The sequence below is a fragment of the Paramormyrops kingsleyae genome, chromosome 9, assembly GCF_048594095.1.
Source record: "Paramormyrops kingsleyae isolate MSU_618 chromosome 9, PKINGS_0.4, whole genome shotgun sequence".
Classification (NCBI taxonomy): Eukaryota; Metazoa; Chordata; class Actinopteri; order Osteoglossiformes; family Mormyridae; genus Paramormyrops; species Paramormyrops kingsleyae.
Window position 1 is genome coordinate 21,224,009 of NC_132805.1, and position 23,708 is coordinate 21,247,716.

The following is a 23,708-nucleotide window of genomic DNA, read 5'->3' on the forward strand; positions in this document are numbered from 1 at the left end:
CGGCGCTCTGAGGCGATGGAGTTTTGTTGCGATATTGTTTAGTGTTCTCTTCAAAATGAGTGTTTAAACCTTTTTGATGGCATCGATGAGCCAGTGAGACCTACAGCTGGAGGTAGAAAACGCCGACTGGACAAAGAAAACCACAAAAAACAACAAAAAAAAGAAGGTTCATCACTCAGGTGGTGCATTAATATCTACTGTGGGATGTCAACACAAGGCTGCTGCGACCGGTTTCTGTCAAGCCGAGAAGCTGGATTATTTGTTTTATGTGGTGGACGATATTGAAACGTGAAATTGCCAATATTTATTTTATTTTACTATTTAGTTTGTGTTACTATTTATTTAATGCATTTGCACTTATTTTGATTTATATTCATTTATTGTATGAGTCCCTGATGTCATATGTTGCATGTTCACACATAACACACATAAACAATCAACTTTTAGGAAATAAATGGATGGATTTATAGCGTTTTGGAAACGAATGGATGGATTTATAGTGTTTTGAAAAAAAATAAACTGAATTTATAATCAACAATACTGTTGTTTGATTTAATAATCATTGTTCAACATGTTCATACTGAGCCAACAAACCATTTTAACAGGATAAATTAAATATTAACAAACTGTGTGGGTCTAGGTAAAAAATACAATTTTCCTGAAAACCATCATAATGGATTTATGCCATTTTGGAAAAGAGCTCTTCATTTGATCCCTTGGAACACATGCTTTAGTACTTGGTTGAGTAACCATTGTTGGCAAGCACAACAGTCAGATGTTTCTTGTAGGTGGTCACCAGGTTTGCACACAGCTCAGCAGGAATTTTCTTCCACTACTCTTTGCGGATCTCCAAATTTTTAAGGTTTTTAGGCAGTCACTTGGATACACAAAGCTTGAGTTCCCTCCATAGGGTTGTTGTCTTGCTGGAAGACCCACCCACAACGCATTTTCAGTGCCCTGGCTGAAGGAAGCAGGTTCTCTTCCAAGATTTTACGCTACATGGCCCCATCCATCTTTCCTTCGATGCAGTGCAGCCGTCCTATACCCTTGGCAAAAAAACACCCCTAAAGCATAATGCTTCCAGCTCTGAGTTTAAATAAGAAACAAAAACCCACTTGTCCAACACAACCCAATGCTAGCTTAACTAAGTGTAAAACCAAACAACAAGTGATACTCCTAACTCCCTATCCAAAAACAGTCACAAAAACTTCCAAACAAAACCGGCAATCACTCCCTAAGCACCAAACAATCACACAAAACATACACACAGTAAAGCGTCAAAGTTAGAGGGGCGCGCGAAGACGTAAACCAAAAGCAAGCAAAAGATCGATAACCAGAAAATCAAGCAGACCGGGCGAAAGTACAGAAAGGGGTAAGGCAAAGAATCGGTAGTCAAGGAAATCAAAAGTCATACACAAATAATCAAACCAAATAAAGCAATCCAACAAATAATCCAACAATGAGCTAAGCTCCCGAAGAGTGTCCTGGACCGGCTCTTATCCTTCTCCGGACGGAAATGACGGAGGCCAAACAGGAAACGAAGGCGGGGTCCGGAGGTGGAGGCGGGGCCAGGACAGGTCGAGCGGGCATGGTCGTGGGCGGAGTTCGCACGTGGAGGCGGGGTAAAAACAACGGCACGTAACACCCCCCCCCATAAGTGTGAACCTCGTAGGGTTCACAATTTCTAACCCATTTAACATCGTATACAAAAACACATTTCACAATCATCACTAAAATCCACAATATACAATTACACAACCAAATTACAAATCCATCAGGAACGTGAGGGGGCATCTGCCACAAGGTTACTGGCTCCTCGATAGCTGGGACAGGACGCAAGGGCGCAGGGGGAATCACTTGATATGTTTTCCCTACCAGCTGACAAATGTGACACGAACGACAGTATCTCTTAACCTCCGAATTTATGCCCGGCCAATAGAAGTATTTCAGTACACGAGCGAGCGTCTTTCTAATGCCTAAGTGTCCAGAACACGGGTGATCATGAGCTAAAGCTAATACCTGGTTTCTGTGGGAACACGGAACAACCACCTGAAACACCGTAGCCCACTCCATTGGAGACTGAGGAGGTGTCCACTTCCTCATTAACAGATCACGGTCAACAAAGTAAGCCACCGAATGGTCTGCTAAGGTTGCTTTCTCTACGGCCAAATCATAACACTCCGTCAGAGACGGGTCAGCTCCCTGAGCGGCGGATAATTCCTTTCGCGTACACCCACCATCTGTAGCTTGGGGTAGAACTGGTTTCTCTATTTCAAGTGTGGGACTAGCGCACGGGGGCAGAATAGATTCATCCCGATCAGCCATGAAGGAATCAGCCAGGTCAATATCTGCTAATCGTCGAGCCTGAGCACGAGTAAGGACACAAGCGGGAAATGCATCAAGGAAATCATACTCTAAATTGTCAGAGCCACCCTTCGGTTCTGACGCTACCTCAGGTAGAGGAACTACCTTACCTCCCGCAATGTCGTTCCCCAAAATAAAAGTTACTCCCGAAACAGGAAGACAAGGTCGAACAGCAACTTTCACAACACCCGAAAAATCATTGGTCTCTAAGCAAACCTGGTGGAGAGGCACTCTCATGGTTCCTAACTCGATACCTTGGACTAGAACGTCATAACCAGCATAGGATGAGTCATCAAAATTTAACACAGTGTCCAATATGAAGGACTGAGCAGCACCAGTGTCCCGCAATATAGTGATGGGGTACTTCACATCAGAGTTTCCAAGTGACACAAAACCATGGAATACAAAAGGCTGGAAGGAGGGTTCAACAGAGTTAGGTAACAACGGAACATCAGAAACAGGAACACAATCCGTAACAAGTACCTTTTTCACATTCGAACGAGCGTTCTTGCGTTGTAACGCAGGACAAACTGAAATAAGGTGACCAATCTCATGACAATAGTAACAAGCACGAGTTTCCGTAGTCGAGGTCGCAGGAGTAGCCTTTTCCGATACTGGTCTAGCATTCAGTTTGCGTGGCAAAGGGGTAGGGGCAAACACAGTACGGTGCGTCAGTACAAACTCATCTGCCAAGGTGGCAGCTTCAACAAGAGTCGTAACTTTCTGTTCGTTTAAGTAAACGACTACACGATCGGGTACACAATTCTTGAACTCTTCCAATAACATAAGTTCCTTAAGCTGACTAAAGTCAGTCACACCGCTGGCAGTACACCATTTATCTAGCAGTGTTGCCTTTTCTCGAGCGAATTCCCCGTGGGTTTGCGTAGCGGATTTACATAGTTTTCTGAAATTCTGCCGATAGGCTTCAGGCACTAGTTCGTATGCTCTCAACACTGTAGCCTTCACAATGTCATAGTCGAGACTTTGCTCCAGACCAAGGGCTGAACAGACCTCTTGAGCCTTCCCCACGAGTTTGCATTGCAGCAGTAAGGACCAAAGATGCCGGGGCCAATTCAAGGTGGTCGCAATGCGTTCGAAGATGGGGAAGTAAGCGTCTACCTCATTTTCCCTAAAAATGGGCACAAGTCCAATGTGTCGGCTTACATCAAAGCCAGTAGTTTCCCTTTCAGGAGATCGAGTAGAAACCGGGGGAGATGGAGCAATAGGACGCACACTCTCGTCCAGTGAGCCTACACCGGCACGAGCAGTGGAGCGGTCGGCATCAAGAGGCGAGCTCACCTTACGAGGGTGAGGAACAGGCGGTGTTGGACCTGCCCTCGCCCTTTTCATGTTAGCATCCCGTTCCGCCTCCAACTCCAAAGCCCTGATTCGTAAGAGCTGGGCTTGGCAATCCTGCTTCTTAATCTCCAATTCGGTTTCTCGTAGCCGAATTGTGAGGAGAATCTCCTCCTTAGTGGAGCCGGGACCTCCGGGATCCATGCGAGACCTCGGCACCGGGCCTTCTGCTTCCGCCGACGCAGGAGACCGGGGCGGGCAAGGTGCAACACCCGAAAGATCACCAGGCTCGGGCAGAATACCTTGCATGACTAATTCGTCGTGCAGGACCCGCTTAATTTCCTGCTTCGACGCACAGATCGGAATCCTAACGTTGAAAAACCCCGCAATGGCTACTAGGTCAGCTTTCCTGCAAGATTCAAAGTGTTCCTGCGTGGGGTTCAGGGTAAACTCGAGCAGGTCAAAGGTAGCCATACTGCAATCCCAAGTACACCAACTATCCCCACTACAATCAATCCGCCAAGCAAAACCGAAAGTACACAGAAGGACAACACAGAGGAACGAAGATATCCCAGACAGGAAAATCCCGGACGAGCCCCCAATTCTGTTACGACCCTGTCTAGGGGTTAGGGTGTAACAGATGAAGGGAATGGGGAAAGGGGAACGAGGGGAACACAGGGTGTGGTGTACAAGGGAACACACGTGGACAAAGGGGATATTTTTATAGTTTTTTATATTTTATTCACGCAAGACAGACACAGAACAAATGGTTTAGTGCAGAAAGACTCAGGAGTGATTATCGCCAAAATAAGAAACAAAAACCCACTTGTCCAACACAACCCAATGCTAGCTTAACTAAGTGTAAAACCAAACAACAAGTGATACTCCTAACTCCCTATCCAAAAACAGTCACAAAAACTTCCAAACAAAACCGGAATCACTCCCTAAGCACCAAACAATCACACAAAACATACACACAGTAAAGCGTCAAAGTTAGAGGGGCGCGCGAAGACGTAAACCAAAAGCAAGCAAAAGATCGATAACCAGAAAATCAAGCAGACCGGGCGAAAGTACAGAAAGGGGTAAGGCAAAGAATCGGTAGTCAAGGAAATCAAAAGTCATACACAAATAATCAAACCAAATAAAGCAATCCAACAAATAATCCAACAATGAGCTAAGCTCCCGAAGAGTGTCCTGGACCGGCTCTTATCCTTCTCCGGACGGAAATGACGGAGGCCAAACAGGAAACGAAGGCGGGGTCCGGAGGTGGAGGCGGGTCCAGGACAGGTCGAGCGGGCATGGTCGTGGGCGGAGTTCGCACGTGGAGGCGGGGTAAAAACAACGGCACGTAACAAACAGTAGGGACGGTGTTCCTGGGGTTATAGTCAGCATTCTTTTCCATTCAAACACAGCATGTAGAGTTGATGCCAAACAGCTCGATTTTGGTCTCATCTGACCACATCACATTCTTCCAAGCCTCATTGGAATTATTCCGGTGTTCACTGGCATACTTCAGTTGGGTCTGAACATGGGCCCTGACGAACAGGAGTACTGTTAATACCACTGCAGGATTAAATGCGAACGCTGGCTTGGTATCTGTTAATACTTAATTAAGTACTACTTGTGTTGTGTTAATGTGTTAATTTTTTGCTGAATTGTAGGGGATCAAATACTTATTTCCCTAGATAAATGACAAATTGATTTGTACCTGTTACATAATGATTATTTCTTGTTTGTTTTGTTGAAAATCTATCTTCTGATGTTGAAATAAACATACCATTGAAATTATAAACTTCCCATTTCTTTATAAATTAGAAATGGGGGGTCAAATAATTATTTCCCTTATATTGTGTGTGTATATATATATATATATATACACTCACCTTAATACGGTGTTTGACCCCCTTTCGCCTTCAGAACTGCCTTAATTCTATGTGGCATTGATTCAACAAGGTGCTGAAAGCATTCTTTAGAAATGTTGGCCCATATTGATAGAATAGTATCTTGCAGTTGATGGAGATTTGTGGGATGTACATCCAGGGCACGAAGCTCCCATTCCACCACATCCCAAAGATGCTCTATTGGGTTGAGATCTGGTGACTGTGGGGGCCATTTTAGTACAGTGAACTCATTTTCATGTTCAAGAAACCAATTTGAAATGATTCGAGCTTTGTGACATGGTGCATTATCCTGCTGGAAGTAGCCATCAGAGGATGGGTACATGGTGGTCATAAAGGGATGGATATGGTCAGAAACAATGCTCAGGTAGGCCGTGGCATTTAAACGATGCCCAATTGGCACTAAGGGGCCTAAAGTGTGCCAAGAAAACATCCCCGACATCATTACACCACCACCACCAGCCTGCACAGTGGTAACAAGGCATGATGGATCCATGTTCTCATTCTGTTTACGCCAAATTCTGACTCTACCATTTGAATGTCTCAACAGAAATCGAGACTCATCAGACATTTTTCCAGTCTTCAACTGTCCAATTTTAGTGAGCTCGTGCAAATTGTAGCCTCTTTTTCCTATTTGTAGTGGAGATGAGTGGTACCTGGTGGGGTCTTCTGCTGTTGTAGCCCATCCGCCTCAAGGTTGTGCGTGTTGTGGCTTCACAAATGCTTTGCTGCATACCTCGGTTGTAACGAGTGGTTATTTCAGTCAAAGTTGCTCTTCTATCAGCTTGAATCAGTCGGCCCATTCTCCTCTGACTTCTAGCATCAACAAGGCATTTTTGCCCACAGGACTGCCGCATACTGGATGTTTTTCCCTTTGCACACCATTCTTTGTAAACCCTAGAAATGGTTGTGCGTGAAAATCCCAGTAACTGAGCAGATTGTGAAATACTCAGACCGGCCCGTCTGGCACCAACAACCATGCCACGCTCAAAATTGCTTAAATCACCTTTCTTTCCCATTCTGACATTCAGTTTGGAGTTCAGGAGATTGTCTTGAGCAGGACCACACCCCTAAATGCATTGAAGCAACTGCCATGTGATTGGTTGATTAGATAATTGCATTAATGAGAAATTCAGCAGGTGTTCCTAATAATCCTTTAGGTGAGTGTATATTAGCAGTACGAAATGTGAACAACATGATTTCAGTAATCCATGTTTAAATGGAAACTCTCACTGCAATAGTAAAATCGCCAGCTTGAAGAATTACAATTTGTAACAGAATCAATCCCCCCACCACCACCACTACCCCTAGTGGGCATATTACTTACGAGACAAACTTGCCCATATCCAGCTGGATGATAGGATCCTGGAGCTGCACTTCAAGAAGCAGGTCTTCAGCATGAATGGTATCTCCAGGCTTAAGAGGGTGGGGGGTGTAAATCCTGAGCAGGCCCATGTAGCTCCCCACAACAATCTTATCTGCATGAGTAAGAACAGTGCAATGAACAACCTTGATTGGTAAGTATTTATAAGAACATAAAAAATTTATAAACGAGAGGAGGCCATTCGGCCCATCAAGCTCGTTTGGGGAGAACTTAACTAATAGCTCAGAGTTGTTAAAATCCTATCTAGCTCTGATTTAAAGGAACCCAGGGATTTAGCTTGCGCTACACTAGCAGGAAGACTATTCCATACTCTAACTACACGCTGTTTAAAGAGCTTCCTCAAATTTGTTTTAAAATGTTCTCCCGCTAATTTCCACTTATGGCCACGAGTTCTAGTATTTAAACTAATATTGAAATAGCCATTTGGCTGAACAGCATCCAGACCTGTTATAATCTTATATACCTGGATCATGTCCCCCGTTAGTCTCCTTTGCTCGAGGCTAAACAGATTCAGCTCAGCTAACCTCTCCTCATAAGATATTCCTCTAAGACCAGGAATCATTCTTATAGCCCTCTATTGGCCCTTTTCTAAGGCAGCAATGTCCTTCTTAAGGTATGGTGACCAAAACTGCACACAATATTCAAGGTGGGGTCTTACCAAGGAATTATATAATCATAGCATCACCTCCCTTGACTTAAACTCCACACACCTAGAGATGTAGCCCAACGTTCTGTTGGCCTTTTTTATTGCTTCCCCACACTGGCGAGAGTGGGACATGGAAGCATCAACATTCACACCGAAATCTTTCTCATAATCAGCTACCTTTATTTCAGTGGAACCCATAAAATATCTGTACTTTATATTTTTGCTCCCTGCATTGATTACCTTACATTTATCCATGTTAAATTTCATCTGCCAGGTATCAGCCCAATAGCTAATTAAATCAAGATTCCATTGTAGCTTCTGTGCTGCTAGTTCAGTATCTGCTACACCATCCACTTTGGTGTCGTCTACAAATTTAACCAGATTACTGTATGTTTTGGTGTCAATATCATTAATGTAAATTCGAAACAATAGTGGTCCTAAAACGGAACCTTGTGGTACCCCACTATGGACGCAGGCCCACTGTGACATTGTGCCTCTAATAACTACTCGCTGCTTCCTGTCTGTTAACCAGTTTTAGATCCAAGCTGCTGTAGTTCAAAAATCCCTGCTTAAGCAAGAGCCGTTTGTGGGGGACAACATCAAAGACCTAAGCAGGAAATCTAAGCAGATCACATCGTAGGCCTTTTTGTGATCAATTTCTCTTAAAGCTTCCTGAAAGAACTCCAGTAGATTAGTTAAACAGAATATACCTCTCCTAAATCCATGTTGGCTGTCCCTCAGAATGTTATTTGAATCCAGGTAATCTACCACTTTCACTTGGATTATAGCTTCCATTATTTTTCCAGTAATGCTAGTTAAACTGATTGGCCTATAATAATTAATAATAATTGATACTTTATTGATCCCCGTGGGAAAATTGTTTTTACGCCTCCCTCATCTTGCTCTTTCTGCGAAGGGCAGCCACCTGTAGCGGCGCCCAGGGAGCTGGGGGTTGAGGGTCTTGCTCAAGGAGCCGCAGACGTGCTGAGGCTAGGCTTGAACCGGCGACCTTGTGATTACAGGCACACGGCTTAGCCCACTGAGCCACACGCTGCCCCCTATAGTTTGCTGGATTACTTCTATCCCCTTTTTTGAATATGGGCGCTATATTAGCATGCTTCCAATCTGAAGATACCACACCAGCAGATAACAATTTCTGGAATATTAAAGTTAAAGGTTGGCTAATAATACCCCTCATCTCTTTTAAAACTATAGTTAAGATGCCATCAGGGTCCTGCGATTTATTTATTTTGAGCTTAGCTAGGCTTAGTACCACATCAACCTCAGTTATACATATATTGGTCATAGACGACACTGTATTCATACTAAATGGTGGTAAGTTACTCATGTTCTCTACTGTGAACACCCATGTAAAATAATCATTCAACTCATTTACTATATCAACTTCATTTTCAATTATAAGGCCCTTACTATCCTGCAAATTAGTGATTTCAACTTTTTGAGCTCTGCTGGAGTTAAAATATTGAAAGAAACTTTTATTGTCATCCTTAGCCTCCAATGCAATTTTTCTTTCTACATTCCTCTTGGAGAGTCTAATGTTATTTTTTAACCTATAATAATAATAATAATAATAATAATAATAATAATAAATTTTATTTATAAGGTGCCTTTCAGGCCACCCAAGGACACCGTACATGAAATAAAATAAAATCACTAATTAAACATTAAATACAATAAAAATCAAGAACATGGCCCACAAAGAAACAGTGAAGTAAGTTCATATACAGTTAAAAATAAAAGAACAAATCACAGCATAAAAGAGAAAACTAATCTTTCAATGATGAGAGTTTCAGGGTGATGTATGGAAAGCCAGTAAAGAGATGAGTTTTCAGTAGTCTTTTGAAAGTAGAAAATTCAGTGCATTGACGAAGTGCAAGAGGGAGAGAGTTCCATAATTTAGGACCAGCCACACTGAAAGCCCTGTCTCCCATAGAGCGCAGATGGGTGGAAGGAACAGTAAGGAGGTGGGCATCGGTGGACCGCAGAGTACGTATACAGATCTGGCCATTAGAAATGCGTCTATTTTCACGCGGCATCCTGCAATTCGGCACGCGTGATCACGCGGCATCCTGCAAGCGAAATATTTGCTTGGCGAAATTGCTTGATTTTCATCATACATTTCACACAATTATACACCACATTCCTTGTTTCACTTTTACAGAGTTTAATATTTTTTTTAGATCGTTCATTCATTCATTCATATAGTAGGCTTAGGCTAGGCTAGTGTCGTGGGTGAAACTGCACACGATGGCAGACAGTGCTAATATTGTCGACCTGATCAGCAGGGCAGATCAACACCTAAGATTGATTTAGTGCAAAAGATAGGGAAAAATAACAGGTCTTTTCAGCTCTCCTGGGGGGTATTCCAGAAAGCTTGGTTAACTTACCATTTGGTAAATCTTAACCTCTGGGTTGATATACCCCAAACCCGCATACCATGAGTATGTCGGTTCCAAAACACCCGAGAAGAGTAAGTTCAATCAACCTCCTATTGCTTACCCAGAGTTAATGCGCGTGCACCGTGCATACATAAAGACGTTTTCAATTGATCGCCGATTTCACGAGTCAGAATGGAAAATCAAAGTGAAAAAAAGAGAGCGGCATACTTCACAGAGGCGGAGTTGGAAGTTTTAATGCACGCATATGAGGAATTCAAGCCAATAATAATGAAAAAAAGCAATACGGCTGCATCGGCTAAAGAAAGAGTTGGCTTGGCAAAAAATAAAGGACAGAGTAAATGCGTGTGTATTAAATTGCAAATTTGACATCGCCTCCCCTTTTATTATAATGCAAAATAATTAAACACATCCCTTCCGCATCCTTTTTACTGTTAAATCACTATGAAAGCATTTACTTTTCCTGCCATTCATTTCTTTAGGTTAAAATAATATGTATCGACTAGGAATATATGGTTTCCCAGCTAACACGCCCTTGTGGGGCCAACACGGGTTTAAAGTGGGCTGGTCGGGTTCCACGTGGGCATGGGCTCTAGGCTAGTAAACGGGCTGATACTGGGGCCCTGTTGGGCTGCCTAGGAAAGTTTATAGTGGGATGTATGTGGGAAGCCCATCAAACCTGTACATATAGGGCACACATGGGCCCTTTGTGGGTTTATTTGGGTATACAAAGATTTTGTAATTTTGGCATAAATATATCCAAAATATTAATTTATGTTGCTTTTATTATGCATACGTTTAAAAATATGCTTTTCCATTTTCATGTTCATAGTGAGTTCTTTGGATATTAGTGGGGCCCATTTGGGTTGCCCATTTAAACATAATGAATATGTGGGCATACCAGAAAACGTTAAACGTTCATTTCCATTTACTGTGCTATAGCTGATTCTGTTTCTTTGGGGGTATCAACATACTGTAGCGTAAGAGCAAGCAGGAAGTAATACTGACAATTATAATCTAGTTAAAGCAGTTGAAAATTGTTTTTGTTGAAAATTGTTTTTAATTCTTTTAATTAGCAGTAATCAACCGTTTAAAGGTGTTTTTGTTCAATAATATCCCGCAAAGTTCATTCGTTTTATACATTTGTTAAGAACTGCTTGTCCCACAATTAGGATTATGGGTAGGATGGTGATGAGCTGCCGTCACCCCTCTCACTAATTGTTTTGTCGTGTATCCCATAATTCATTTTTCCGCGCAATTTTAACGTTCAGGAGTGGAGCAGCGCGAGAGTAATAAATCTAAGAAGAACAAGCCTGAGGTAAGTTATGTTATTTCTTAAATGCTTGAATAGTAAACCTGACAAAAGGTGTCAATTAATAAAGTTTGGCATCATAACTTTTAAGAATTTGTCATGTCCTATGATGATATTCTTATTGTAAATTAGCACGCATGCTAACATAACTAGAAACGAGTTAAACATGGCATTTTTGTTGCTGAAACGTTCGAATTTTTTAATTTGTGGCTACGAATTAAAGTACCACTTGGTATTTTAATGTACTTTAGCTATACATAGCTAAAATAATGTTGTATATATTTGAATGTGTACTGCTCTATTTACGATTATTAAATAATCGCTTGGATGTTAACCATACTGTGTTCATTTACAAATGGCATTTGCCCTAGATTGATTGGTCTGTTATTTTCCCACCTAAAGTTTGAGCTCACATATGAAAACTAGGTGGTGGTATGTGGTGGGGTTAAAATATACATTTGTGAAAATTAGTTGTCTTATTAAGTTATGTGGAATATAATATTGCCTTCTATACCATATACAGAGACAGGGGTTTCTGTACATGTTTGCATACCTACTAGTTGGAAAATTGACATTTTTTTCTATGGTTTAATTTGTTTCTGATGGAAAACTACTTATTTGAATGCAGTCATTTTAACTTGTATTTATTAAAACACATAATGTATACACGTTTTTTCCCCCATGGAATAGACTTATTCCATGATACGATAAAGAATGCACTATATAATTACAGTCTAAATCAGGGGTCTCCAACTCCGGTCCTGGAGAGCTACTATCCAGTATGTTTTCTGTCCCACTTGGCTTCTGATGAGCCACACCTGGCCCTGGTATTTACCTGAGAACAGGTGTGGCTCATCAGAGGCCAGGTAGGATAGAAAACCTAACTGGACGGTAGCTCTCTAGGACTGGAGCTGGAGACCTCTGGTCTAAATGTTAAGCGCCTGTTTTAAATTTTACTTTATTTTACAAAGTTTTGTCTCAAAAAACTGGTATCTGTGCATCACTAAATATATGTCAGTGATATTGTAATTTATAAAAGTACTCTGTTGCTATCTTTTGGGGGGAAAAAATGTAGTATAGCATACCATAGTCGATACAGCACAATAATACTTGTTGGATGGGTTCATAGATATTCTGGAGATCTGTCAATTAATGTTTGAGCTGTTAATTTAATTGATAATTCTTTACTACTCAACTTAATTGATATAATCCTGTCTTACTGTAATGCTAGAGCAGACATTTTAAATGAAATTCTCACATGGTTCGGGCTGCATAGCATAATAAAACAGAAACTGATGACACTTGGTGATAATTTGGTTGTGCTTGCATACTCACAAATGGAATTAAAAAAAGTATGAAAGCTTTTTTGTCAAACACAAAAGCTAGATTTATTAGTTTTTGTTTTGCATAAATGACTATAATATGAATTTTAATGCATTTTGTTTTTCTCCTCTGTAGGCATGATGCTGCAGCCGGGCCTCAGCCATAGTTTCAACTTTTCACTTATTGCTTTTTTTTTGTTTCAAAAATGTATTTTTGCATTCACAAATGACAATGTTCTGTTGAAAATTTGGTGTCAGTTAATAAACTTCATTACTTAAACTACATTCTGAATTTTTTTCATTTTTAAATGTCTAGACAAAGTTGAAAATAACATTTGTGAAATCTTAATGCCATTATTTGCCTCATTTACCTGTTATTAACGTAAGCCATGTACTTGCATTTTAAAATTAAATAAGAATTGTAGAAGTACTAAATGGTGTAAATTTGTGTAAAAATAGCAAATGGTGTAAGTTTGTGTAAAATAGTACATGGTGTACATTTAGATTTTAGCCTAACCAAATTTATATATAGCTTTAATATTTGAAAAATAACCTTTGTGGGACCCAGGTATATAGCCCAGTTGCCCAAAAGGTTTAGCCTGTTAAAACCCCATCATTTACCCAAATGAGCATTCAGTAGTGGGGCCATACATGAGCCCAGTGAGTTTGCCTAAATGAGCCCCAAGTTTAGCCCATATTAGCCCCAGGTGGGCTGCCACAGGTGGGGCCACCATGGAACCTGAGGACAAATCTTTATGGGGCCCAGTAGGGCTGCCCAAATGGGGCCCATGATTCAGCCCATCCATAAACCCACATGGGCCCCACATGGACATGTTGGCTGGGTTCTTATTTAATAAGGTGTAATCCTTCTGGAGACAGAAGAACTTTGAGCCAAGTCAAAATGAAACACAAAAACATTCTGCAAAAAGGTAATTGATTACACGATCACTTAACTATTTATTAAACACGATTTAGTATATTCTTTCTGTCATGTAGCTAATAGAAAAAAGGCTGAAGCCCGTCTAACTGGCGGGAGCCCACCACCACCTCCCCTCACCCCATCTGAGGGCAACCAGTGGTAACCAGCATTGTACTGTCCTGTAATGATTACCTATAGTTAGTGGAAAAAAGTAATGAGTTTGATGATTTTAACAAGGCAAAAAATTAAGGATACAAAATCAAGTTACCTGCACATTGATACTATGAATAGATTCCCTCCGCTATTTCGCTGTACTTGTATAGTGACAATAAAGACATCTATCTATCTATCTATCTATCTATCTATCTATCTATCTATTAACATAGTCTCCCTCATTTATTGAAGGAGCTTTAATAATGTAGGTGCCATCAATGCACCCAATTATGAATGAATGAATGCCTTTTATTGTCACTATACATGTATTACATGTATTCCAAATTACATTTGGAAACCCTGAAATAGAAAGTCATATAGGGAAGTATCAAGTGTGTGTGTGTGCAGGATGAATACATGTAGGCTATAGATATAAATAGTATGACTATATATTAAATATGCATCATAGATTTTACTACAAAGGACAAACCTACCACTCTGTGGAATTCCTCTTTAATAACACGCAGAGCTTTATGGACAGGGAACTGTATAAACGTGTGTAAGAAGCGTTAAGTACCAGACATACTGTGCAAACGGCTCTACACACAGTTGCCTTTCCTATATGCTCTGCGTCGCCCATATTGTACAAAAAATGCCCTGACGCAAAAAACCGAAGTGCTAAGCGCAGACCCGCGGTTTGGGTTTGTGACATTTGCAATATGCGGTTTCAAGAGATGTTAAGTAAATGAACGATTCTTTTGAAAACTGATAACGCTTTTTCAAATAATCATTAGGAAATGACAAGACATCAATACGCGGTCTTATAACTCTCTCCCGGCGAAAAAAACCTTGTATAATTTATGCCTCCACGTTCACAGGATCGTCATCAAAAGGGCACGCCATGCTCAGTAACCTTCTGCAACAAACTTACCCTGGAACATAACCTGCTCAGTAGCAGGTTATCTTCAGAGAGTAAGCTGCTATGGTTACGTACATACCCAGAAAGTTAACCTCCGTTTTTGGAACCGAAAGTTGAGGTTATCCACTAACTTACCCTTAAACTTACCCGGGTATGTCACATAACCTGCTTTCTGGAATACCCCCCTGGTATGACAAAGGCCCCGTTTACACTGTCTGTTAAATGCGACCTAATTCCGATTTTTTGCTCATATGTGGCACAGATCGGATCTGTTCTGTGACAGTGTAAACGGGAAAAAAACGCATGCATTCGGATATTTCGAGATCGGTTTCAGGCCTCATTCATATGTGGAAATAAATCAGATATAAATCAGATATGGGCCAATGCGACTGTAATGTAAACAGGCAGATCGGATTTTCTGAGGCATTGCGTTCTGTACGTCATTAAACTGCGTACGTGAAGCGTACGTGAAAAGTACGTGGGAAGTACGTGTGGAAGCGTAACATTCAAGAAACACACGAAACATGGAGGAGGAAAGTGTAGGGCAGTGGTCGGCGCCTGAAATAGCCTACCTTCTCACCCTGTGGGGAGAAGAATCCGTTCAGGATAAAATTAAAGGTTCCTACAGAAACAAATCTGTTTTCGAGGATATTTCGGCTGCAATGATGGCCCTTTTCCTCCTCCTTCGCCTCAAAATCGTGATGTTGTTCGGCGAACTTCGCATACATCGCAAAGCTATCATAAAACAAATTTCGCGTTCGTCCGTCTTGGCTACGGTGTCGTGCAAAAACCCCCGTTCAGCATGCGTGAAATTATAGCAAGTGTAAACACACGAATCGGATATGGGTCACAATTAAAAAGACCGCGTAAACAGACGGTCCAAAAAATCGGATATAGGCAACAAATCGGAATTAGGCATCAAGACCTGCAGTGTAAACGGGGCCAAAGTTAGCTGGCTGACTGGAAGTGCTGTGACAAATAAAATGTACTGCTGGCTATTGAGAGGACACTGGTCAAGTCACTGGAAAAGACGCCTAGTTGGTACGACAGGGTCACAGACCATTTTCTTGAAAAGGAACTTAGGGCAGAATTTACTTTTAAATAAATAGACAATTTTGTGATGTAGGCCGAAAATGAGCTTCCCCTATTTGAAAGACCAGTAGCCGCCACTGGTCCCTACCCCCCTTTTATGGCGCTGATGGGGACGTATCTGGATCGCGTTTCACCGCTGGACTGTTAATCAAATTACCATGCGAATACTATCTGAATACGCGCTAATGCGGCTATTTAGAATGTGAATAGCGATCTTCGGGTGAGAGCGGTACTACACGCCCCCGATGCCGATTTAACCCAATTTTAAAAACTGTAATACTTCCGACAATGGACGTTTTGAAAAGAAGACAGATTACGGATTTAGCCAGCGTTTTTTTCATGATTGTACAGATGTAAGATTTCAGCGAGATATAAACTGAAATAGACGCGAAAACTCGACGACGATGCACTGGACCCCCAAGAGTTAAACAATGCAGTTAGTCCCTTTTGCTGGCCAAGCATGACTGAAGCTCAATCGGTGGCAAGGCCACTTAACTTGTCAAATGGTACAGTAATTCAAATTTGTTCATTGCCAAAACAACTTGCTCAAACAAATCATCACCTTTGGTATGGCAAGTATGGCTTGCAAAGACAGCAATGCCTCGGTCGTTTCAAACTCAGCAGTGATTCCGCACTCAAAGATGGCTATTTGGGCAGTATTTGTTATGTCTGTTTCACAGCAGGCAGCCAGAGAGGACATACTGGAATGTAACAATGTCTAAAGTTGTTTAAAAATGTCTAAGCATTGGCAAAACTATAAAATGAAAATATACTGTACATTTCTGATCACTTGAATGAATAAGTTTTTTTGGCATTGTTGTTGTTGAGAATCTGCCGTTATCAAAAACATAAAATAATAATGATAAAAATAATAAAAAAAAACGTGTCCCGTTGTAAAGTTGTTGCCGTATTGTTGTGTACACTCACCTAAAGGATTATTAGGAACACCGTACTAATACGGTGTTTGACCCCCTTTCGCCTTCAGAACTGCCTTAATTCTACGTGGCATTGATTCAACAAGGTGCTGAAAGCATTCTTTAGAAATGTTGGCCCATATTGATAGGATAGCATCTTGCAGTTGATGGAGATTTGTGAGATGCACATCCAGGGCACGAAGCTCCCGTTCCACCACATCCCAAAGATGCTCTATTGGGTTGAGATCTGGTGACTGTGGGGGCCATTGTAGTACAGTGAACTCATTGTCATGTTCAAGAAACCAATTTGAAATGATTCGAGCTTTGTGACATGGTGCATTATCCTGCTGGAAGTAGCCATCAGAGGATGGGTACATGGTGGTCATAAAGGGATGGACATGGTCAGAAACAATGCTCAGGTAGGCCGTGGCATTTAAACGATGCCCAATTGGCACTAAGGGGCCTAAAGTGTGCCAAGAAAACATCCCCCACACCATTACACCACCACCACCAGCCTGCACAGTGGTAACAAGGCATGATGGATCCATGTTCTCTTTCTGTTTACGCCTAATTCTGACTCTACCATTTGAATGTCTCAACAGAAATCGAGACTCATCAGACCAGGCAACATTTTTCCAGCCTTCAACTGTCCAATTTTGGTGAGCTTGTGCAAATTGTAGCCTCTTTTTCCTATTTGTAGTGGAGATGAGTGGTACCCGGTGGGGTCTTCTGCTGTTGTAGCCCATCCGCCTCAAGGTTGTGCGTGTTGTGGCTTCACAAATGCTTTGCTGCATACCTCGGTTGTAACGAGTGGTTATTTCAGTCAAAGTTGCTCTTCTATCAGCTTGAATCAGTCGGCCCATTCTCCTCTGACCTCCAGCATCAACAAGGCATTTTCGCCCACAGGACTGCCGCATACTGGATGTTTTTCCCTTTGCACACCATTCTTTGTAAACCCTAGAAATGGTTGTACGTGAAAATCCCAGTAACTGAGCAGATTGTGAAATACTCAGACCGGCCCGTCTGGCACCAACAACCATGCCACGCTCAAAATTGCTTAAATCACCTTTCTTTCCCATTCTGACATTCAGTTTGGAGTTCAGGAGATTGTCTTGACCAGGACCACACCCCTAAATGCATTGAAGCAACTGCCATGTGATTGGTTGATTAGATAATTGCATTAATGAGAAATTGAACAGGTGTTCCTAATAATCCTTTAGGTGAGTGTACAAAGTTGTAGCAATATGAGATCCTAATAGTCTATTTTGAGAATAAAGGCATAGCATTATGTGCGTTTGAGTGGCATAGTAAAACAAAAATCTAAGAAAAAGTAATTGAGAAAACGGTGGTCTATGCTGGTGTATGACGATTGAGATCGCAAAATGGCCTTCAGAAGTTAAATTAAGAACTGCAGAGCATTGTATTTTGTAATTGCATGTTGGCCTATTCTTGTGATTCATAAAATATTACTGCGCAACTAACGAGTAACACAGCGCAGATATTCCTTGCTTTTTGGACTTTGCACCCTAGCAATACCTTATGGCTTTCACAACCCTTCAAATTACAAGATCTAACCTCACAAATGTTAATGAGAGGGGGTCGTTCGTGTCACTTTTAAACGTGCCAATTCACCTTCCCCCACCCTATGAATAAAGGAGAGAAGAGCAGGCTTGGCTCTGGGGGGTTAAAATGTAATTCAAGATATTTTTAATTACTGCTGGTTAAAAATACTACTTACTGGCCTAATCACAGTGAGGTGGTGCTCATGCTGAATGGCACAGATTGTATGGACTATTTAAATTGAGCAGTGCAACGTTTTATATGTTCCTTTAACTATATTTGATTTTGATAATGAACAGCTAGGTTGTCAAGTTAGCAAAATATATTGCGTGTACCGGAGCCTGCGTGATCACTGCATTTTTTAGCCTTCTATGAGAAGAGGCGGTTACTCTGTAATTTATGGTCATACAGACAGAAGCTAAACATACTGTAATTCAAAACTGTAAAATATTTCCAGGGCTGTCAAGTTTTGAAGACAGGCAAGAGTGCCATTCCACAGGATGCCTTTTCATTGGTTGTTGAGTTGTATTTTACCCAGATACAATAGTACTATTTTCTGATTGGCTATTGTGTAGGCCCTTTCTTTTTTTTGATTGGCTGGTAAGTGACAGGCTCTTGGGGCAAATCTTGTCCGACTTCATAAAAGAGGCGTGTTTCCGACGGGAGGCGACGTTTTTCTTGACGTTTCCTTCCGAGTTCCGACTTGGAGAGAAATAATCGAACGCACCATAATGTCACTCAACTCAGAATTTCCGAGTTCCGAGAGAAAAACGAACGCACCATTAGACTCCAGAGGAGACACGCTTGTTTTATAGTGAGGCGCTACTGTGCCGCGGTCTGGGGAAAAATTGGGCTCTGCGGCATATTAGCCTACAAATTATTTTTCCGCGTGAGAAATACAATGTGTGGCGGGAGTGCGTGACAAAACACTGAAAAGAGTGACTGTCACTCTCAATGCGTGACACTTGAGAGCCCTGTATTTCGCGAAATATATATTTTTCTGTTTTATACCATTTCATTGATTGATTCGTTGTAAAATAATGCTTACATTGTCCTTGAAATAGGCTATAGGAATTAAAAGAATCCATAAAGGCTTGCTTTATGTTATGTTTGTTTATTAACCCGTGTTTTGTTTTCATCTACAGAAAAAAATAAACAATGTTTGATGGTCAAGCTCCAGCTTATAGCGAATGTTTTAACGGGTTTTCAGCTTTTAAAATGTATGTTTTCTAACAGGAAATAATACACCCCAACATACCCCTTATATTTAACGATCAAAAAATGCTCAAAAATGCTTCTAAATTAACTAAAAAAACTAAACTAAATTAGACTAAATATAATCACTTTGCCAATACATACAAAATTAAACTAACGGGGAAAATATTTTTGTCCCGTCAATTGCTTCGATATCACTGTCAGTCACCGCTCTTTCGAGAATGAACCCAGCATAAATATGCAGATGTAAATAAATATATTTAGCATAGCCAAATGTATTATTTTAAATTACTGCTGGTTAAAAATACTACTTACAGGCCTAATCACAGTGAGCACATTAAATCCGATAGGAGGAACCAGGGCTCGAACCTGCAACCTTCCAGTTACCTAAAGATAGCACTACCCCCTGCGCTACCATCTTCACTTACAAGATTAAAGCACAGACTGTATGGACTATTTAAATTGAGCAGTGCAACCGTTTGTTGTTCCTTTAACTATATTCGATTTTTGATAATGAACAGGTTGCTATGTCAAGTTAAAAAAGTGGAACAGAGCTCTGGAAGCGGAACAGATACCTACGAGATCAAATGCGGATATCGCGTTATTCACGCTCACGTGCTGTGTTGCTGATAAACAAGATATAGTTTCAGTTCTGTTGCTTTTATATGGAAATAAATACGATACACAAGACATGATATTAGATTAAAAAATAAAACATTTTAGAAGAGAATGCAACATCACAATTGTTTGAACAACTGTGTCCTCAGGCAGCTCGCGGAGATGTTCGCTGCCGCTTCAGTTCAGTGCGTTACATGACTGCCCCCTACTGATCATGTCTTTCCTGTGTCAATGCATTTTCTGTGTTCACGGGAAATACTGCGGTGTCACGCGAGATCACTTTCCTTCCGGCGCACAATTTGAATGGCCAGATCTGTAGGTTGGTATGAAGTTAAGAGCTCAGAAAGATATGTAGGTGAAAGATTATGCTTTGCTTTGAAAACTAACAGAATGATTTTGTAGTGAATGCGGTATTGAATGGGTAACCGGTGAAAATGGTGTAAAACAGGGGTGATATGTTGCCTGGATTTGGTAGACGTGAGAACACGTGCTGCAGAGTTTTGAACATATTGCTGCCTGTTTAGGTTCTTAGCTGAAATGCCAAATAGCAGGGCATTACAGTAGTCTAACCGAGAGGTTATAAAGGCGTGGATGAGAGTCTCTGCAGAGTTATAGGTAAGAGAAACACGTATTCTAGATATGTTTTTGAGATGAAAAAAAGCTGTTTTGGTGATGTATTTGATATGAGAATTAAAAGAAAGTGTTGAGTCCATCATGACTCCAAGATTTTTTACTTCAGAGGTAGTAGTCGTGAAGTACCCAGGGATAGACAGGTTTAGGTTCTTGATCTTGCTTAGCATGGTAGGTGTGGCAATCAAAATAGCTTCTGTTTTGTCATGATTGAGTTTGAGAAAATTTTGTGTCATCCAGGTGCTAATGGCGGTCAGACAACCGACCAAGCCCGATGGTGGAAGTAAGTTAGAGGGCTTTGAATGGATATAAATTTGTGTGTCATCAGCATAGCAATGAAAATTTAATCCATGCTGACGAATAATGTGGCCAAGGGGAAGGATATAGATGAGAAAAAGAAGAGGACCCAATAGAGAGCCCTGGGGGACTCCGTGTCTGCATGGTGCCCTGTGCGACCTGAAGCTACCAATGGACACAAACTGTTCCCTGTCAGTAAAATACGAGGTGAACCAGGAAAGTGCTATGCCCTTAATGCCTACAAGAGTTTCCATATGGCTGAGTAGAATTTTATGACAAACTGTGTCAAATGTGGCAGTAAGATCCAATAGAAGGAGGAGGCTGACATGACCTGTGTCAGCCGCAACCAGCAAATCATTAACAACCTTGACTAGGGCCGTGTCTGTACTATGCTTAGGTCTAAAACCAGACTGCAATTCTTCCCATAGACTATTGTTCGTTAGATGATCCTGTAGCTGTAAGGCAACAGTACGCTCATGCAGTTTAGCAATGAAAGAGAGGTTGAAGATAGGACGGTAGTTACAGAAATCATCAACTACCGTCCCAGTCTTTTTAAGGACAGGAGTGATGACTGCAGTTTTAAAGGAACTAGGAACAGTACCGGTAAGAAGGGATTAATTTATTATCTGAACAATGAGTGGACAAAGGGCAGGCAAGCAGCACTTCACTAGTTGAGTGGGCATGGGATCCAAAAGAGATGTAGTGGACTTGGATTTTGAAACAAGGTCATAGACAGAAAGAACCCTATGAAAAAGTACAATATCAAAGTCCCGTTTCCCTCGCCCGGACTAGGGTCACCGGGGCCCCAACCTAGAGCCAGGCCTGGGGGAGGGGCCCGTTGGCGAGCGCCTGGTGGCCGGGCCTTGGCCCGTGGGGCCCGGCCGGGCACAGCCCGAAAGAGGCACGCGGGACTGTCCCCAGGTGGGCCCACCACCCGCAAGGGGAATGTCAGGGGTTCGGTGCATTGTGGATTGGGTGGCGGCCAAGGGAGGCCCTGGCGGTCCGATCCCCGGCTGACAAAACTGGCTTTCGGGACATGGAATGTCACCTCTCTGGTGGGGAAGGAGCCTGAGCTTGTGCATGAGGTTGAGAGGTATCGACTAGATATAGTCGGGCTTGTAATGTAATAGGGTTTGAGCCATGCGGGCATTCGTACGTGATGACGTAACGCGGCAGTTCCAGAGCGTATGGCTCAGTGTTAACACAGGCACAAGGTAGGCACGAGCAAGTGTTCATTAAAAGCCTTGAAAACAACATCGGTCGTCCTGTTACATATATACCAATATATTACATGGTGTCAGAAGTGAAAGGCGGAAGAAGAGATGGCGCAGTTTCAGCCCCCACCGAATTTGAGTTTGCAAGGCAATCTCGCAGAGAATTGGAGGAATTGGATTCAGCGCTTCGAACTCTTCTGTACTGCCAGTGGCGTCGCGGAAAAGTCACAGAAGGTACAGTGTGCAACTTTTCTACATGTAGCGGGAGATGAAGCGATTAAAGTACGTAATACGTTTGAATTCGGGGACGACGAAAGAGACAAAATAGACGTACTGAAGAAGAAATTTCAGGATTACTGTGAACCGAGAAAAAACCTGCCCTACATAAGGCATCTATTCTTCACACGAGCTCAGAATCCAACGGAGTCTTTTGACGCTTATGTCACGGATCTAAAAAACAAAGCTACGGACTGTGAGTTTGGATATTTGCATGACTCCCTGGTACGTGACAGAATAGTATGTGGTATAACCAACGACCAAGTGAGAGGCAGACTGCTAAGAGAAGCGGATCTGACATTACAAAAGGCTATTGATATTTGCCGTGCAAGCGAGATCACAACTAGCCAAGTCAAAATACTGACCGAAGAGGCAGTAGTAAACAGGATAAGGGCAGTGAGGCCAAAAGAGAACAGGTCTAAGACTGGTCCAGAAAAGACTGAACAAAAGGAAATACGCTGCAACAGATGTGGTTTTAAACACATGACAAACAAATGTCCTGCAGTGGGTCAAACATGTAGAGTTTGCCAAAAGAAAAATCATTTTGCTAAGATGTGTAAATCACGAGGACACCTGAGCCAACAAGGAAAGAAGGTCCATACAGTCGAGCAGAATGGGGTTGAAGAGAACTTGTTTATTGGAACAGTCGACTTGGAGCATGAGAAACACACTGAAATGGTTGAGATACCAGTGGAAGAAACAGTGAAAAAAATGTGGACTGAAAAGCTGAGAATAAATGGTAAAGAGATAAACTTTAAACTAGATACAGGGGCAGACTGCAATGCAATGTCAGTTAAAACTCTGAAAGCACTCACAACTACAGGCAGACTCAGAGTGAGTCAAAGCAAACTTGTTGCATTCTTTGGCCAAAAGATAGCGCCATTGGGTAAGAAAACACTAAAGTGTGAGTACAAAAACAGAAAATACGAAATAGAGTTTGAAATCATGAAAGAAGAAGTTCCAGCTATACTGGGAGGACACACATGTGCACATCTGAGCCTAATAAAGAGAATGCACAAGGTAGAGAAAGAAAGTGACATTCTTAACGAATATGAAGATCTCTTTAAAGGATTGGGTTGCTTACCAGGTGAGCACCACATTAAGATTGACCACAAAGTAGCACCTGTTGTGCACGCTCCAAGGAGAATTCCCGTAGCAATCAGGGACCAAGTAATACAGGAACTGCAGCACATGGAAAAAATGGGTGTAATTACAAGACAAACAGAACCCACAGAATGGGTGAGCAGCATGGTAACTGTGGT

General features: G+C 41.7%; 1 protein-coding gene and 1 long non-coding RNA gene across 4 annotated transcripts in view; both read right to left on the bottom strand.

Annotated features, from left to right (window-relative positions):
• bbs9 (Bardet-Biedl syndrome 9) overlaps positions 1-23,708 on the bottom strand; it is a 328,841-nt gene that overhangs the window by 258,430 nt on the left and 46,703 nt on the right. For 2 of the 3 annotated variants that reach the window (XM_072716502.1, XM_072716503.1), the window contains exon 3: positions 6,886-7,036. The exons of the other annotated variant lie outside the window; for it this stretch is intronic. In XM_072716502.1, coding sequence (XP_072572603.1) covers positions 6,886-7,036 — 151 coding nt within the window. The remainder of the gene's footprint in view (positions 1-6,885; positions 7,037-23,708) is intronic. 3 annotated transcript variants of the gene reach the window in all.
• On the bottom strand, positions 4,377-6,879 carry LOC140592646 (uncharacterized). The gene is made up of 2 exons (XR_011993018.1): positions 6,215-6,879; positions 4,377-5,195 (listed from the first exon to the last, which is right to left on the bottom strand). It is a non-coding gene; the product is annotated as an uncharacterized lncRNA (long non-coding RNA).